Source organism: Podarcis tiliguerta (genome assembly GCF_965153285.1).
Source record: "Podarcis tiliguerta genome assembly, chromosome: 10".
NCBI lineage: Eukaryota > Metazoa > Chordata > Lepidosauria > Squamata > Lacertidae > Podarcis > Podarcis tiliguerta.
This window is the reverse complement of record NC_139543.1, coordinates 72,144,264-72,160,534: the sequence shown is the minus strand read 5'-3', so window position 1 is coordinate 72,160,534 and position 16,271 is coordinate 72,144,264. Positions and strand designations below refer to the sequence as shown.

Here is a 16,271-nt window from a genome sequence, read left to right as displayed (position 1 = left end):
GGTGTTTCTCTATCTCGATGGCTTCCATGATTATTCTCTTGTGGTGATGTTCCATGTGGTGATGTTCCATTGAGGAGGCTATACACCACACCTCCTCAACAGTATTTATAGGAACTCAAACACTGAGATCCTGCTCTGTTCCAGTAACAAGAAGCCGAAAGCACCAGCCTGAAGATGACGAGTGAGACCTCGTCGAAACGTCGCCTAGACACCCCAACTTTTACACGGGAAGACACCCGAGGACACCAAAACCTGCATATATATATATATATATATAGCCCATTCCTCCATGAATTTTTCCAATCCCTTTTTAGGTTAGCAGCCATGACTGCTCCCTGTGGCAGTGAGTTCCATAGTTTATGCGCCATCCAAAGTAGTGCTTTCTTTTATCTGTCCTGAACCCCATCAATGTTCAGCTTCGTCAAATGTCCTTATTCTGGTGTTATGAGAGAGGGAGAAAGACTTTTTCTCTCTGTCAAATTCCTCCATGCCATGCAGATGGGTGCCCCTTGCAGGGGAGGTCTGCAGCTGGCATTGGGGCAGCCCAGCTCCACCGGAATCTCTGGCGCCTGTACAGCAGCCAAACATTTCTCTGGTTATATAAAGCCTGTGGTTAACATACGTGAGGATTTGTGGGAAAATCGTATTACTACTGTGAAAATGTTAATTGCAAGAAACATTAATGATGGCATGTTGGGCAATTAAGGCCCGGCTGGTGCAGAGAGCTCAGGGCTTGGCGAGGAGGTGTGGAAGGCAGATGAGATAACGGGTTTATCTAAGGAGCAGAAGAAATGCCAGATGTATCGGAAACAGCACATTCTGATGATTGTTGTTTTTTTAGACCTGTGGTTCCCAAACCTTTTGTGGCCACTGCCTCGTCGGTTCCATAATCTCACCCCAAATGTCCCACAAAAAATAATAATTCAGAACAGTGCTTTGCTTCAGACCTACTCAGGAAGATAACACCCCCCCTCCAAGAAATTCAGAACATTGCACATTTATGCAGGATCCGGTTAAAACTATTTACCTTGAATAAGGCAACAAAATGGATGAACTGGATGCTGGGATACCAGCTTTTCGATGTCTGATAGCCATTTACACCTCCAGTGTTCCCCCCATCGCCGACACCCCTTGCCTCTTAGAGCCCACCCCCCACTTTGGGAACTGCTGGCTCAGATTGTAAGCTGCTCAAGTTGTTCTGCAGAGATGCAGGGATGCTGCAAGCATGATGTACTTAATAACACATGGGATAATGAAGGAAGATGGAGGGCGGCTGCTGTTTTGTCTGCAAGGAAGAGAGCACAGCTGGAGGTCTCCCAATTGCTTTCCCCACCCCACTGAGCCAGTGAGTTGGGAGAAGGACGGGCGTATAATTATCTCGCCCCCCACAAAGGACCACTATTTCTCTCTGGGTCCACCACCTGGGAGAGGATTGAGAGAGACTTTTGCTGCGTGGGCAGAGATATTTTGCATTTGTGCAAAAGATGAATTCACCTTCTAAGATAAAACGATGAACCACCACAGAAGCCAGCCTGCAGGTGGGGAGGCTCAGCTGGTTAGAGCATGGGTAGGCAAACTTAAGGCCTGGGGGCCGGATCTGGCCCAATCGCCTTCTAAATCTGGCCCGCAGATGGTCCGGGAATCAACATGTTTTTACATGAGTAGAATGTGTCCTTTTATTTAAAATGCATCTTTGGGTTATTTGTGGGGCATAGAAATTCGTTCATCTTTTCCTCAAAAAATATAGTCCTGCCCACCATATGGTCTGAGGGACAGTGGACCGGCCCCCTGCTGAAAAAGTTTGCTGACCCCTGGGTTAGAGAGTCCAGGGAGGGGTGGGTCTGTTCCGCTGCCAAACAGCTTTGGGAGAGTCCTCCCAGGCCTGAGTTTCTTAGAGCTAGAGGAAAACGTTTGGCTAATTTATGGAAGAGCAGGGAGGGAGACTGGGCTTAGGCTGTGAGTGAGAAGGCTGAACTGTTGAGAGAAGCTCTGGGACAGCTGATTGGGTAGAGTATGAGGCTGTTAATCTCTGCATTGTGGGTTCAAGACCCGTGTTGAGCAAAAGATTCCTGAATTGCAGGGGTTGGACTAGATGACCCTCGTGGTCCCTTCCAGCTGTATGAGTCTTCTAATGTATGAAGCAGCATCTTAAGAACACTTTTTTTTTGCAGGGGGTTGGACTAGATGACCCTTGGGTCCCTTCCAACTCCAATTCCATGATTCTAAGATAGAGCAGCATTTTTCAGGGCGGTTAAGATCCCTTTTGAATTTAATGTTGAGATGCCTGGAGCCTTCCTGGTGGTCCCTTATTCCACAGTCCTGCCCAGTGCCAGATTTACGTTTAAGCTAAACAAGCTATAGTTTAGGGCCCAACTCTCTTGGGGGCCCCCAAAAAAAATTAAAAGGAAGGAAGAACTGGATGTACATTTCCAAAATAGAAGAGAAAAAGCTAATAAAATAAAACCTACATACAGGAACAGTGTTTTGTGATGTGTAGACTCCTATGATGTAAGTCATGGCCCCCGCCTGCTCGCCTGCTCCCTAAAATATCCCTGGTTTGCTCCTTTCTATATATAGGGTACTTACATTCTGCATGCACTGGTTGCATGGCAACATGTGCAAATGGCTTGAGATACCTATTGTTGTTGTTTAGTCATTCGTACCTATTGTTGTTGTGTCCGACTCTTTATGACCCCCTGGACCAGAGCACGCCAGACACTCCTGTCTTCCACTGCCTCCTGCAGCTTGGTCAGATTCATGTATATAGCTTCGAGAACACTGTCCAACTAACTCGTCCTCTGTCGTCCCCTTCTCCTTGTGCCCTCCATCTTTCCCAACATCGGGGTCTTTTCCAGGGAGTCTTCTCTTCTCATGAGGTGGCCAAAGTATTGAAGCCTCAGCTTCAGGATCTGTCCTTCCAGTGAGCACTCAGGGCTGATTTCCTTCAGAATGGAGAGGTTTGATCTTCTTGCAGTCCATGGGACTCTCAAGAGTCTCAAGAGTGATCCACCTGGAGCAGAAACCGGCAAGCCACTCCCGTATCCCTGCCAAGAAAACTCCATGGACTCTTGAGAATCTTGAGATACTTATTAGGTCCATAAAATTACCATCTAGCATATATTCCACAGAAAAAACAGTGACAATTTGTTGTTGACAAAGGACAGCTGGACATATGAAGGGCCCCATTACCTTCAGTAGCTGAGGGCCGAAATCCAGCGCTATCCCTGCCCCTGTCCCCCATCTCACAACTAACAGGTACCCCCTCTCTCCTCTCTCTTCTCCAGGCCTCCTCAGGACATCAGCCTGGAGGAATTTGATGACGAAGATCTGTCTGAGATCACCGACGACTGTGGCATCGGCCTTAACTACGACTCGGACCACTATGAGAAGGTGAGAGGGGCAGTGGACGGGGTCAAGGAGGGATCGGTGGCATTTGGACACCAGATCTGTCACCGATGTCCTCTTTCTTGCAGAAGCCCCAGAACCCAGCTCTGTGGGAGCTCCACAACTTGCAGCTCCTCTGCTCCCGAATAACTCTCAAAATTTTTGTTTCCTGGGTTTTCCTTTTGCTTTCAATGAAAATAGGAATGTCAGAATCTTCCTGCTGGATCAGGCCAGCCTGATATACAAGTGGGATGCAAGAGCAATAGCCTCCTCCCCCTCTTGCTGGCTGCCATCCTCAGGTAGACTGGATCTGTCCATGGAGGTTCCATTAGGAATCACGAGAAACTAAGGAGAGCCCTGCAGCGGCTTAGCCAGGCCAAAGGGGTCCTGTCTCGTAGTGGCCAGTTGGATGCCTCAGACCCTGCTTGCGATTCCCAGTCATAGAATCATAGAATTGTACAAGGGACCCCAAGGGACATCTAGTCCAACCCCCTGCGATGCGGGAATCACAGCTATTTGGGGCCAACACTGCCTTAGATAAATGTTTGGTGCCCTTTACAGTGAGACTTGGGAAAAGGCGTCTAAGGAATGTCTTTTGCCATGCACACACAGAGAGAAATTATTATTATTATTATTATTATTATTATTATTATTATTATTATTATTAAACCAGTTGAACCAGATCCTGCAACAGGAGGTGAAAATTCCTGTTTATTTCCTGTGTTGGATGGCGCTGTGGGTTAAACTACAGAGCCTAGGACTTGCCAATCAGAAGGTCGGCGGTTCGAATCCCCGCAACAGGGTGAGCTCCCGTTGCTCGGTCCCTGCTCCTGCCAACCTAGCAGTTCAAAAGTACATCAAAGTGCAAGTAGATAAATAGGTACCACTCCGGCGGGAAGGTAAACGGCGTTTCCATGCGCTGCTCTGGTTCGCCAGAAGCGGCTTAGTCATGCTGGCCACATGAACCGGAAGCTGTACGCCGGCTCCCTCGGCCAGTAAAGCGAGATGAGCGCCGCAACCCCAGAGTTGGTCACGACTGGACCTAATGGTCCTTTTACCTTTTTTAAAGGTACAGGAGAAGCATTAAAAACTACCCTAAACAAGGCTGCCTTCAGATGTCTTCTAAATGTCAGATGGTTGTTTATTCCTTTGACATCTGGTGGGAGGGAGTTCCACAGGAAGGGAGCCACCACCGAGAAGGCCCTCTGCCTGCTTCCCTGCAACCTCACTTCTCGCAGGGAGGGAACCACCAGAAGGCCTTCGGACCTGTCCAGGCTGGACGATGGGGGTGGAGATGCTCCTTCAGGTCTACTGGACTGAGGCCATTTAGGGCTTTAAGGTCAGCACCAACCCTTTGAACTGTGCCTGGAAACGTACTGGGAGCCAATGTAGGTCTTTCAGGATCGGTGTTATGTGGTCTTGGCGGCCGCTCCCAGTCACCAGTCTGGCTGCCACACTCCAGATTAGTTGCAGAGTTAAGGGGTCAGCAACCTTTTTCAGCCATGAGCCAGTCCACTGTCCCTCAGACCATGTGTGGGCCGGACTATATTTTGAAAAAAAATATGAACGGATTCCTATGCCCCACAAATAATCCAGAGATGTGTTTTAAATAAAAGGACACATTCTACTCATGTAAAAACACGCTGATTCCCAGACCGTCCACAGGCCAGATTGAGAAGGCGATTGGGCTGCATCCAGCCCCCAGGCCTTAGGTTGCCTACTCCTGGTTAAGATGGTCGGGAGACTTTCCCTTCCTTGTTCAGCCCATGTGGGTCTCTTGCTGGAGCTGGGAGGCCACCTTCGGCCGAGCAGGCAGTTGACAGGTCACCTGAGGCACGTTTGCTGAGTCAGTGCCTGTTCCCTGCTGCTGAGTCAGGGAGAGAGACTTCGCTGCCAGCTCTTTCGCACCCTGCGAAGGCACAAGACGGTCAGCACTTTCCGTCTTGGGAAATTGCGGAGCAGAACATCCCATAAGGACACAAGAAGAGCCTGCTGCTGGATCAGGCCAGTGGCCAGTATGGTCCTGCATCCTGTTCTTCTCACAGAGGCGACCCAGATGCCCATTATGGTAAGCCTGAGAGCAGGATCCGAACACCAGAGCAATGCCCCCCCGCTCCTGGGGTTTCCAGCAACTGGGAAGGTGGTGAAGGTCCTGTCTTGGTGCCTGGAGGCAGTTGGAGGATGGATGGCGGCTAATAGATTGAGGTTGAATCCTGACAAGACAGAAGTACTATTTTTGGAGGGCAGGGGGTGGGCAGGCGTGGGGGACTCCCTGGTCCTGAATGGGGCATCTGTGCCCCTGAAGGACCAGATGCGTAGCCTGGGAGTCATTTTGGACTCACAACTGTTGATGGAGGTGCAGGTCAATTGTGTATCCAGGGCAGCTCCATCTGGGACACAGGATGACATCCTCCCTGCCAGCAGACTGTCTTTCCAGAGTGGTGCATGCTCTAGTTATCTCCCACTTGGACTACTACAATGTGCTCTACGTGGAGCTACCTTTGAGGGTGACCCGGAAACTACAACTAATCCAGAATGTGGCAGCTAGACTGGTGACTGGGAGCGGCCACCAAGACCATATAACATCGGTCCTGAAAGACCTACATTGGCTCCTAGTACGTTTCTGGGCACAATTCAAAGTGTTGGTGCTGACCTTGAAAGCCCTAAATGGCCTCGGCCCAGTGTACCTGAAGGAGCTTCTCTACCCCCATCATTCAGCCCGGACACTGAGATCCAGCTCCAAGGGCCTTCTGGCGGTTCCCTCCCTGTGAGAAGTGAGGTTACAGGGAACCAGGCAGAGGGCCTTCTCGGTGGTGGCGCCCACCCTGTGGAACGCCCTCCCAGCAGATATCAAAGAGAACAACAACTACCAGACTTTTAGTAGACATCTGAAGGCAGCCCTGTTTAGGGAAGCTTTTAATGTTTAATAGACTATTGTATTTTAATCTTCTGTTGAAAGCCGCCCAGAGTGGCTGGGGAAACCCTAACAGTTGGGCAGGGTGTAAATATGTTGTTGTTGTTGTTGTTATCATTATTTTTATTATCATTATCATTATTATTATTATTATTATCATGGCTGCCTCTGACTGTGGGGGGCAGAGCAGAGCCATTCTGGTGAGTAGGCATTGACAGCCCTCTCCTCCATGAATATGGCTCAGGGCCGGATTGAGATTGGATGAGGCCCTCAGCTGCTGAAGGTAATGGGGCCCTTTATATGTCCAGCTGTCCTTTGTCCACAACAACTTGGCACTGTTTTTTGGGTTGAATATATGCTATGTGGTCATTTTTGGACCTCATAGGTATTTAAAGCCATTTGCACATCACAAAAGATGTATTTTATCAAAGTAATTGTTGAACTGAAATACAATTAAGAAGAAGTATATTAATAGTGAAAAAATGATTAAGCTCTAGCTTAAAATGGTTTTTTATTCATACCAAACTTAATAATGCAAACACATTGGCATTTGGCAATAACAAAAGTTCCTTTCGAAACACAGTTTACTAAGACTCGTAATCTAGTTTCTAGAAACTTGCTATAACATGAAATAATAATAGGTGTAAATATGTGATGCAAACTACTAATAATTATAAAGAGCAGAATGTAGGCACCCTATATATAGAAAGGAGCAAACCAGGGATATTTTAGGGAGCAGGCGAGCAGGCGGGGCCCATGACTTACATCATAGGAGCCTACACAACACAAAACACTGTTGCTGTATGTAGGTTTTATTTTATTAGCTTTTTCTCTTCTATTTTGGAAATGTACATCCAGGTTTTTTCCCCTTTATTTTTTTTTTTTTGGGTGCCCCCAAGAGAGTGGGGTCCTAAGCTATAGCTTGTTTAGCTTATATGTAAATCCGGCACTGATATGGCTACTCCTCTTTTTAAGCCATCCGAGTGCTTGACCATCCCTGCCTCTTGTGGCAGTGAGTTCCATAGTTTAATGCTCCCTGCGTGCAGAAGGACTCATCAGTACTGAATCTGCCTATGCTTGGCTTCATCTCATGTCCAGGAGAAGCAGATGGCAGGAATGAGGCTGGAAAATTCATGTCGAGTCTGGACTATTATTTATTATTTTAGAATTAAACAAAATAAACCCAAGGCCATGAAGAAATATCTTGCCATACCTCTCCAGCCTGTTTTTTTTTTACCATAGAATTCTGGCACCTACCTACCCTAAGGCGGTTTTCTTGCTGCATAAAATGTTATATCAATCACTGCCATTTTGACAATATTTCAAATGGGACAACTAATGGAATGTTTAGTATTAATAAGAATCAGAACACGACGCTCCTTTTTACTGTAGATATTCTCCTGTACTGTGAGATAGGTAAGGAATCCTAAAGGAAGGAACTTTTTTTCACATGTGGTGGGAATGCAAAAAAGTGAAAAGCTTTTGGGAAATGATATATAATGAGATGAAAAAGATGTTGAAATATACATTTATTAAGAAACCAGAAGCATTTTTACTTGGCATTGTAGGAGAGGATATTAATAGACAGGATTGTAAGTTGTTTTTATATGCAATGACAGCAGCAATAATACTATTGGCACAAAAATGGAAGAAGAATTACCGACGCAAGAAGAATGGAGGATAAAGTTGATGGACTATACAGAATTAGATAAATTAACAGGAAGGATTCGAAACCTGCAGGATCAGAGATTCTTAGAAGACTGGAGTAAATATATGAATTATTTGAAAAGTAATTGTGATGAACAGATTATGCTAGTAGGATTGCTAGTAAGAAGTTTTGTAAGGTGCATCATTTGAAATATTGCAAGAAAGACTATGAGGAGAATTATTAGTTAAGGATAATTAAATGTAATAGGAAATTAAGAAAAGCAGAATAAGTGATAAACAACGAAAAATCATCAGAGGTGTTGACAGAAGTCAAAAATATTGTATAAGATGTGAAGATATGTTGTATGACTGTTGGAACTGATATGTTAAAAAATCAATAAAAATGTACATTTAAAAATAAGAGATAGGTAAGGAATCTCAAAATTCCAGCTCTTTCTCCAAGCCACAAAACAGCTTGACTACGTTTTTTAATTTATTTATAGCCTATATTCCCAAATATATCCAAATATCTAATAGGATTTTTTTTCTTCCCCTGCCAGGACTGTCTGGTGCTGGAGAGGTGTGAGCAGCCCAACCCCATCTCCACCTTCCAGGACGATTTCCAGGAGTTCGAGATGATTGATGACAACGAAGAGGAGGAGGAAGGGAACGGGCTGGAGGAGGTGCCCCCCTCGCCCTCGGGGTCTCCAATCCCTTCGCCCACCCCAGAGGAGACCCAGAAGCATCGCCCCACCACTCTCAACCTGACCGTGACGGGCACACAGGTGAGTCCGAGAGGAGAGCCTTGGGCACCCGGAGTTTTGCAAATGGAACTCCTGGAAGCAACTTGGTCCCAAAGCATTCTGCAGCAGCAGGTTTGTTGTTGTTGTTGTTGTTTAGTCGTTTAGTCGTGTCTGACTCTTCGTGACCCCCTGGACCAGAGCACGCCAGGCCCTCCTGTATTCCCACAGTTTGGTCATGTTCATAGCTTCCACTGCCTCCCGCAGTTTGGTCAAACTCATGCTGGTAGCTTCGAGAACACTGTCCCACCATCTCGTCCTCTGTCATCCCCTTCTCCTTGTGCCCTCCATCTTTCCCAACATCAAGGTCTTTTCCAGGGAGCATTCTCTTCTCATGAGGTGGCCAAAGTCTTGGAGCCTCAGCTTCAGGACCTGTCCTTCCAGTGAGCACTCAGGGCTGATTTCCTTCAGAATGGAGAGGTTTGATCTTTTTGCAGTCCATGGGACTCTCAAGAGTCTCCTCCAGCACCAGAATTCAAAAGCATCCATTCTTTGGCCATCAGCCTTCTTTATGGTCCAGCTCTCACTTCCATACATCACTACTGGGAAAACCATAGGATTAACTATATGGACCTTTGTTGGCAAGGTGATGTCTCTGCTTTTTAAGATGCTGTCTAGGTTGGTCATTGCTTTTCTCCCAAGAAGCAGGTGTCTTTTAATTTCGTGGCTGCTGTCACCATCTGCAGTGATCATGGAGCCCAAGAAAGTAAAAAGTTAGGAAGGATATTAATAAACAATATATCCTCTCCTGACTCCCTGAACATTCCCACATCCTGAGCCATCCAAGCAAAAGAGAGAGAGAGAGAGGGGGGGGGGAGAGAGAGAGAGAGAGGGACTGACTCTAGGAGCATTTCGCATCATAAATAAACCAGGAAGGAGTCGCTCTTCATCTGCATTAAAAGCTGCAGGCAGAGAGCAGAGTCCTGCTTTGCACCCTCGAAATGAGGCTGGGGGAAGGGAGTCTTCCCTGCCTAGCAACTGCTGCTGCCACCACCACTGGCCTATTTGATGCACAGATGGGTTTCCAGATCTGACAGGATGTCCAAGAGTTTGGATGCCAGTGCCTGGGATGCCCAGAGAGCAGTGGCGTAGCATGGGGGGTGCAGGGGGGGCCGGCCGCACCGGGTGCAACATCTGGGGGGTGGTGCGCTCGCACTCGCAGCTCTCTGCCCCTACCTGGCTCACGGGTTAGGGGGCGCAAATTACTTGCCTTGCCCCGGGTGCTGACAACCCACGCTACGCCACTGCCAGAGAGGCAGTGTGGCGTTTCTATGCAGCCCCCGGTGGTCTCACGGACTATTGACCCGTACACCACTAATTCGCTGCCACCCACCAGGTCTTCCCCAGTAAAATCACTTCATCTCAGTCAGGTTCTTAAGTTAACAAAGAAGAGTGTAGTTTACTGCAGACACAAGTAAACTCTAACTGCATTCAGAACCTTGTTACTCTTTACCTTCTCAGTCTTATTTTTATCTTGCCTCTAACTTTTCTACCTCCTCTCACACAAGAACCCACTGCTCTAACTGTCTCTCTAATTCCAAGTGTCTGCCAACTGCTTTCCCAACTTTCCCAACCAACCAACCCAAACCTCGGGCGAAGCCCTTTTATAAGCCTCTACCTATTAACTCTTTCTCTCCCCCTGCACAGACATTTTAAAAAGAATGGGCAAACGCCACAGGCAGGTTTCGCAATGCTCTACAAAAACCGGGCCGGGCATTTGTGGCTTTTCCAGGATTAATAGTCAGAAACAGAGGAAGCTGCCTAGTTTCAGGGACAATTCTGTCGCAGCGTTCAGGGCAGAGAGAAGAAAGTCCTTCTTCACGCAGCGCGCAATTAAACTATGGCGCTCACTCCCCCAGGAGGCAGGGATGGCCACAAACACAGCTGCAAATATAATGTTTTAAGTGCATTGTTCAAATGTGCCATCAGATGGCGATGTTGAGCAAATGGCAAATTCAATATATATATAAAACTTTTTTTAAAAAAAACATTTTCACAGTGTTTTTTATATGTGTCTGGATTCCACCTAGGAAGGCTTTAAAAGACGATTAGACAAATTCATGGAGGAGGAGAGGGCTCCTTGCGGTGAGAACAGGATGCCAGACTAGATAGGCCCTTGGCCGGATTCAGCAAAGCTCTTTTTCTGTTATTATATCACTAATATATTGGCTGTCTCTCTCTATGCAACAGGGGTCTATTCGCAAACAACGGGGGGGGGGGGTGATCAATTCATTCCCTGCAGATTCCTGCATGAACTGGTATTTTCGGCAACTGCCAGGCTGAGAGCTGGGGCTGTGCAGTGGTTAGAGCGCCGGACCAGGACCTGGGTTCAAAACCCAACTTGGCCATGAGACTCACTGGGTGACGTTGGGCCAGTCACTCACTTACCCTAACCTACCTCACAGGGTTGTTGTGAGAGGAAAGTGGGGAGGAGGGCAACTATGTAAGCCTCTCTGAGCTCCTTAGAGGAACGGTGGGATATAAATGTAAATAATGATGATCATGATCATGATGATAATAATAATGATAATAATAGACAGACTGGAATCCTTCAGATTTTGCACTTCTTTGAATTCCGCAATGCAGCCTTTGGCTAAAAATAAAATACAGTGGTACCTCTGGTTGCGAACGGGATTCATTCCGGAGGCCTGTTTGCAACATGAAAAGAATGCAACCTGCAGCGGCATGTCTGCGCATGCGCGGGTTGCAATTCGCCACTTCTGTGCATGCGCATGACGTCATTTTGCGTGTCTGTGCATGTGCGAGCAGCAAAATCCGGAAGTAACCCTTTCCGGTACTTCCAGGTTGCCGCGGGACGCAACCTGAAAGAACATAACATGAAGCGGACGTAACATGAGGTATGACTGTACTCAATGTATATGTAATGCACATTTTGAATTTTTTAAACTGAATTTATACGCCACCTTTTCCTCAAAGGAGCTCAAGGAGCTGTCATTCATTCTCTCCCTCCTTGTTTAATCCCCGCAACAAAACTGCGAGGTCGGTCAGGCTGAGAGAAGGCAATGACTGCCCCCCCCCCAGGGTACTCAGTGAGCTTCATGGCTGAGTGGGGGGACTTGAGAGCCCAGCTCCCCCAGCTCCTGGCCCTGCGCTCTAACCTATACCCAGCACTTGGTCTCCAAAGTTCATTTAGAAATGCGTAGCACATGCAAAAACATTTAAACACAACTTTTCATGCCTCGGTCCAGTATACCTGAAGGAGCATCTCCACCTCCATCGTTCAGCCCAGACACTGAGGTCCAGCTCCAAGGCCCTTCTGGCAGTTCCCTCCCTGCGAGAAGCCAGGTTACAGGGAACCAGGCAGAGGGCCTTCTCGGTGGTGGCACCCGCCCTGTGGAACACCCTCCCACCAGATGTGAAGGAAATGAACCGCTATCTGACATTTAAAAGACATCTGAAGGCAGCCCTGTATTGGGAAGCTTTCAATGTTTAATAGGTTATTGTATTTTAGTGTTTTGTTGGAAGCTGCCCAGAGTGGCTGGGGTACAAATAATAAATTATTATTATTATGTGTGTGTGTGCGCGCGCACACACACACACACACATGGTGGACACAGGGCTGAGTGGACCTTTGAACGATGTGAAACTGATAGCAACTCAAACAGGCTGAGCTCTGCCTCTTTCATTGCAGGGGGTTGGACTAGATGATCCTCAGACCCCTTCCAAGTCTAAAATTCTCTGATTCTCCAATTCCTTCTTCCAAAAAGCACCCAACTGGGTGTTGGATTGGGGCATCTTTGTCTTCCCTCCTTTCCCCACGGAAGCAGCTGCTACAAACCATCCTCTCCCCCCCCCCCCATCTCGTGTCAGTTCATGTGCTTGTCATTAAGCCCCTTTTGGAATTAATCTTTCCCAATCTCCCCCCCCCCCCAACTTTAATCTGCTGTGTCATTAACCCTCCCTAGAGGGCTCAGTCGGCAAGGCTGTAAGTGCAATTTTCCGAAATATGCGTTCCGAATAACGTGCCGTACGGAAGAGAGGCAGGAAGGCAGAGGAACGGCAAAGAGGCCTCGCTTTCTGAAAGCACCTTAGCATTCCAAAAGATGAATGAAAACATCTTAAACCACCAGTGCCCCGTTTTTTGTCAACATCGAACGGACGGGTTCCGATTCATTCATATAAAAACCCTTCCCTAAAGCCACTCATGGCAGCGCACAGATCAGGCTGGAATAAACCCGAGGACACTTACAAGAACTCAGTTGTTTTCACGCAGCTGGCAGCGCCTGCACTGTGGAACTACCTGCCACTTGATATCACGTTACGCTTTTTGGAGCCTGCTGAAAACATTTTTGCTTAGATAAGCCTGCCCAGATGTTTAGAAAGGTGGCCCGAGTTTTAATTCTCTTCTTAGTCCATTGTTAACTTTTAAAAAGTTTTTAATTATTGCCATTAGTTTTTCTTATTCATAATAGCCATCTGTCAAGGATGCTTTAGTTGCGATTTCTGCATTTCAGAGAATTGGGCTGGATGATCCTTGGGATTATTTCACAACTCTGCATTTCTAAGATAATTTTATTAATCTATCCTTTTTTGTAAACCTCTTTGAGGCGTTTTTGTTTTGTTTTCATGGAATCATAGAATTGTAGAGTTGGAAGGGACCCCAAGGATCATCTAGTTCAACCCCTGGCAATTCATGGCAGGTGGTCACCCAATCCCTCCAATGGGGAAAAAATGGGAGGGTTTTGGTTTTTTTTTGCAATCAAGCATTGTGCAAATTTTATGAAATAATTAAATAACGCAGAAAAGTTTGGCGATGCAGCAGTTTTCTCACCACAAACAGGCATTCCCAAACACATTTCACCTGGAAAGGCACTATTTTAAATCCCCTTGGATACTTCTCCAATTCAAGAGTTGATTCACAAAATTCATCTACGTTCTGATCTGCACGTTAATCCAGATCAGGTAAACTCATACCAGAATCTGGAGTCTTTGTGCTTCATGCGGCAGCTAGACTGGGGACTGGGAGCGGCCTCCAAGACCACATAACACTGGTCTTGAAAGACCTACACTGGCTCCCAGTATGTTTCCAAGCACAATTCAAAGTGTCGGTGCTGACCTTGAAAGCCCTAAACGGCCTCAGCCCAGTAGACCTGAAGGAGCGTCTCCACCCCCATCGTTCTTCCCGGACACTGAGGTCCAGCTCCGAGGGCCATTTGGCAGTTCCCTCCCTGCGAGAAGCGAGGTTACGGGGAACCAGGCAGAGGGCCTTCTCAGTGGTGGCACCCGCCCTGTGGAACGCCCTCCCATCAGATGTCAAGGAAATAAACAACTATCTGACTTTTAGAAGGCATCTGAAGGCAGCCCTGTTTAGGGAAGCTTTTAATGTTTGGTGTTTTATTGTGTTTTTAATATTCTGTTGGGAGACGCCCAGAGTGGCCGAGGAAACCCAGCCAGATGGGCGGGGTATAAAAAAAACAAATTATTATTATTATTATTATTATTATTATTATTATTATTATTATTATGCTCATTCTTGAGCAAAGCCATCATGGCTGGTGACCCTTGACAAACCTGCCCCAGTCCTACCTGGAGAAGCCAACACTCACCTGGGGCTTTCTGCAATCAAAGCAGGTGACTTCCTTTCCCACTGCTGGAGCTGCGGGTTAAATGCCTTAATCTGATATCTAATGGCACAATCTTTTGCGGCTCCATCGACCCGCTCCGTCAACCCACTGTGTGCCCCAGATCCTGCGAGTCAGGTGGGACTCTGAAAGGAGCAAGGGCTGCTCTCATTCTTTGAGGCAACTCCTTCTGTGCCATCATGGTTTTGGAAGTGCTCCTTTTCCGATTCAGCGCTGCAAAAATGCTCTCAACCGTAGGCCCCAAACCAGAAGTGGATCCTCTCTTGGAACGGTAGACTGCAGCAATCCTTGACTGAGTTGCTCCCTCCTTTGGCACAGTTTGTTGTGATCCCTTCATTGCAGGGGTTGGATCTAGATGACTCTTGGTGTATCTTCCAATCCTACAGTTCTGTGATTCATTGGAGGGTTTAAAACAGGGGTTGTGGGGCTTCTTGCTGGAGGAGACTCTTGAGTGTTCCATGGACTGCAAGAAGATCAAACCTCTGCATTCTGAAGGAAATCAGCCCTGAGTGCTCACTGGAAGGACAGATCCTGAAGCTGAGGCTCCAAGGCTTTGGCCACCTCATGAGAAGAAAAGACTCCCTGGAAAAGACCCTGATGTTGGGAAAGATGGAGGGCGCAAGGAGAAGGGGATGACAGAGGATGAGATGGTTGGACAGTTTTCTCGAAGCTACCAGCATGAGTTTGACCAAACTGCGGGAGGCAGTGGAAGACAGGAGGACCTGGCGTGCTCTGGTCCAGAAGAGACGGAGACGACTAAATGACGAAACAACAACAAGAAGTGGGGCTTCTGTCAGGGTTCCTAAGCTGTGATTCCATTATTGCAGGCGGGTCAAATAGGTGACCTTTGGGTGTATCAAACCTATGATTCTGTGATTCTTCTTATTAAATTTCCATTTTATCACATTTAAACATTACTGTATACTCTTTACATATTTGCTCTATTGAGCTTCAACTTCCCTCCATCCCGTCTCATGACTTTCGTAGTTCATTACTACTTCATACCATTTATACATTTTTCCATTTTCCATTATACATTTTACATTTCAATTATACATTTTATGTTTCACTCCTGTTTAACACAAAATTTCAAATAAATATGCAGAAGGTACAAATCATACACCTTGCGAGTTTTCTTACAGCAACCCTTCTAGTGTTGTTAATTGTTTACAGTTATCCTTCGGATATTGTACAGATTTACTCCAGTCTTTTTGGAAAGCTTGGTCACGCTGGTTTCGGATTTTCCCGGACAGCTTTGCCAGTTCTGCATAGTCCATCATCTTCATCCGCCATTCTTCTAACGAAGGGATTTCCTGTCGCTTCCATTTTTGGGCCAAAAGAGTTCTTGCTGCTGTTGTTTCACACATTAACAGTTTAATGTCTCTCTTTGGGGTCTCTTCCCCTGCTACAGCTAACAGAAATGCCTCTGGTTTTTTCCACAAAAGTACTTTTAAACATTTTCTTTAACTCATCTCTGCTCTCTTTTCCTCCCCTGCGTGACCAGGACTCCCTGAACAACAACAGCGGCTGCAACCCAGCACCCCCCTTGCAAAGGGCCACCTGGCAGGAGACTCTGCTCCACACTTCTTCTTCCTCCTCCTCCTCTTCGGTGCCCCATGCTGGTGAGTGCCCTCCCATACCCCCCCTGTGGAGAACTGGCTCTCCACAGCAAGCAGAAACTGTGCAGGAGGGTGGAGGTACAGAGGTACAGAGACTTTCAGCCCACACGTCTCAATAACCCCAGTGCGGGTCCCAGTTAGACCACACGGCCTATCCCCCCGAACAAATCACATTCTGTGTGGTTACAGGTAAGTAGCCGTGTTGGTCTGCCATAGTCGAAACAAAATTAAAAAAAATTCCTTCCAGTAGCACCTTAAAGGTAAAGGGACCCCTGACCATTAGGTCCAGTTGCAGACGACTCTG

At 47.0% G+C, this 16,271-nt stretch overlaps 1 protein-coding gene across 1 annotated transcript in view; it reads left to right on the top strand.

Moving 5' to 3' along the window:
* The window catches only part of MAPK8IP2 (mitogen-activated protein kinase 8 interacting protein 2), a 50,007-nt gene that overhangs the window by 20,625 nt on the left and 13,111 nt on the right, over nucleotides 1-16,271 (top strand). The window contains exons 2-4 of the mRNA XM_083401845.1: nucleotides 3,285-3,390; nucleotides 8,506-8,730; nucleotides 15,853-15,970. Coding sequence (XP_083257971.1) covers nucleotides 3,285-3,390; nucleotides 8,506-8,730; nucleotides 15,853-15,970 — 449 coding nt within the window. The remainder of the gene's footprint in view (nucleotides 1-3,284; nucleotides 3,391-8,505; nucleotides 8,731-15,852; nucleotides 15,971-16,271) is intronic.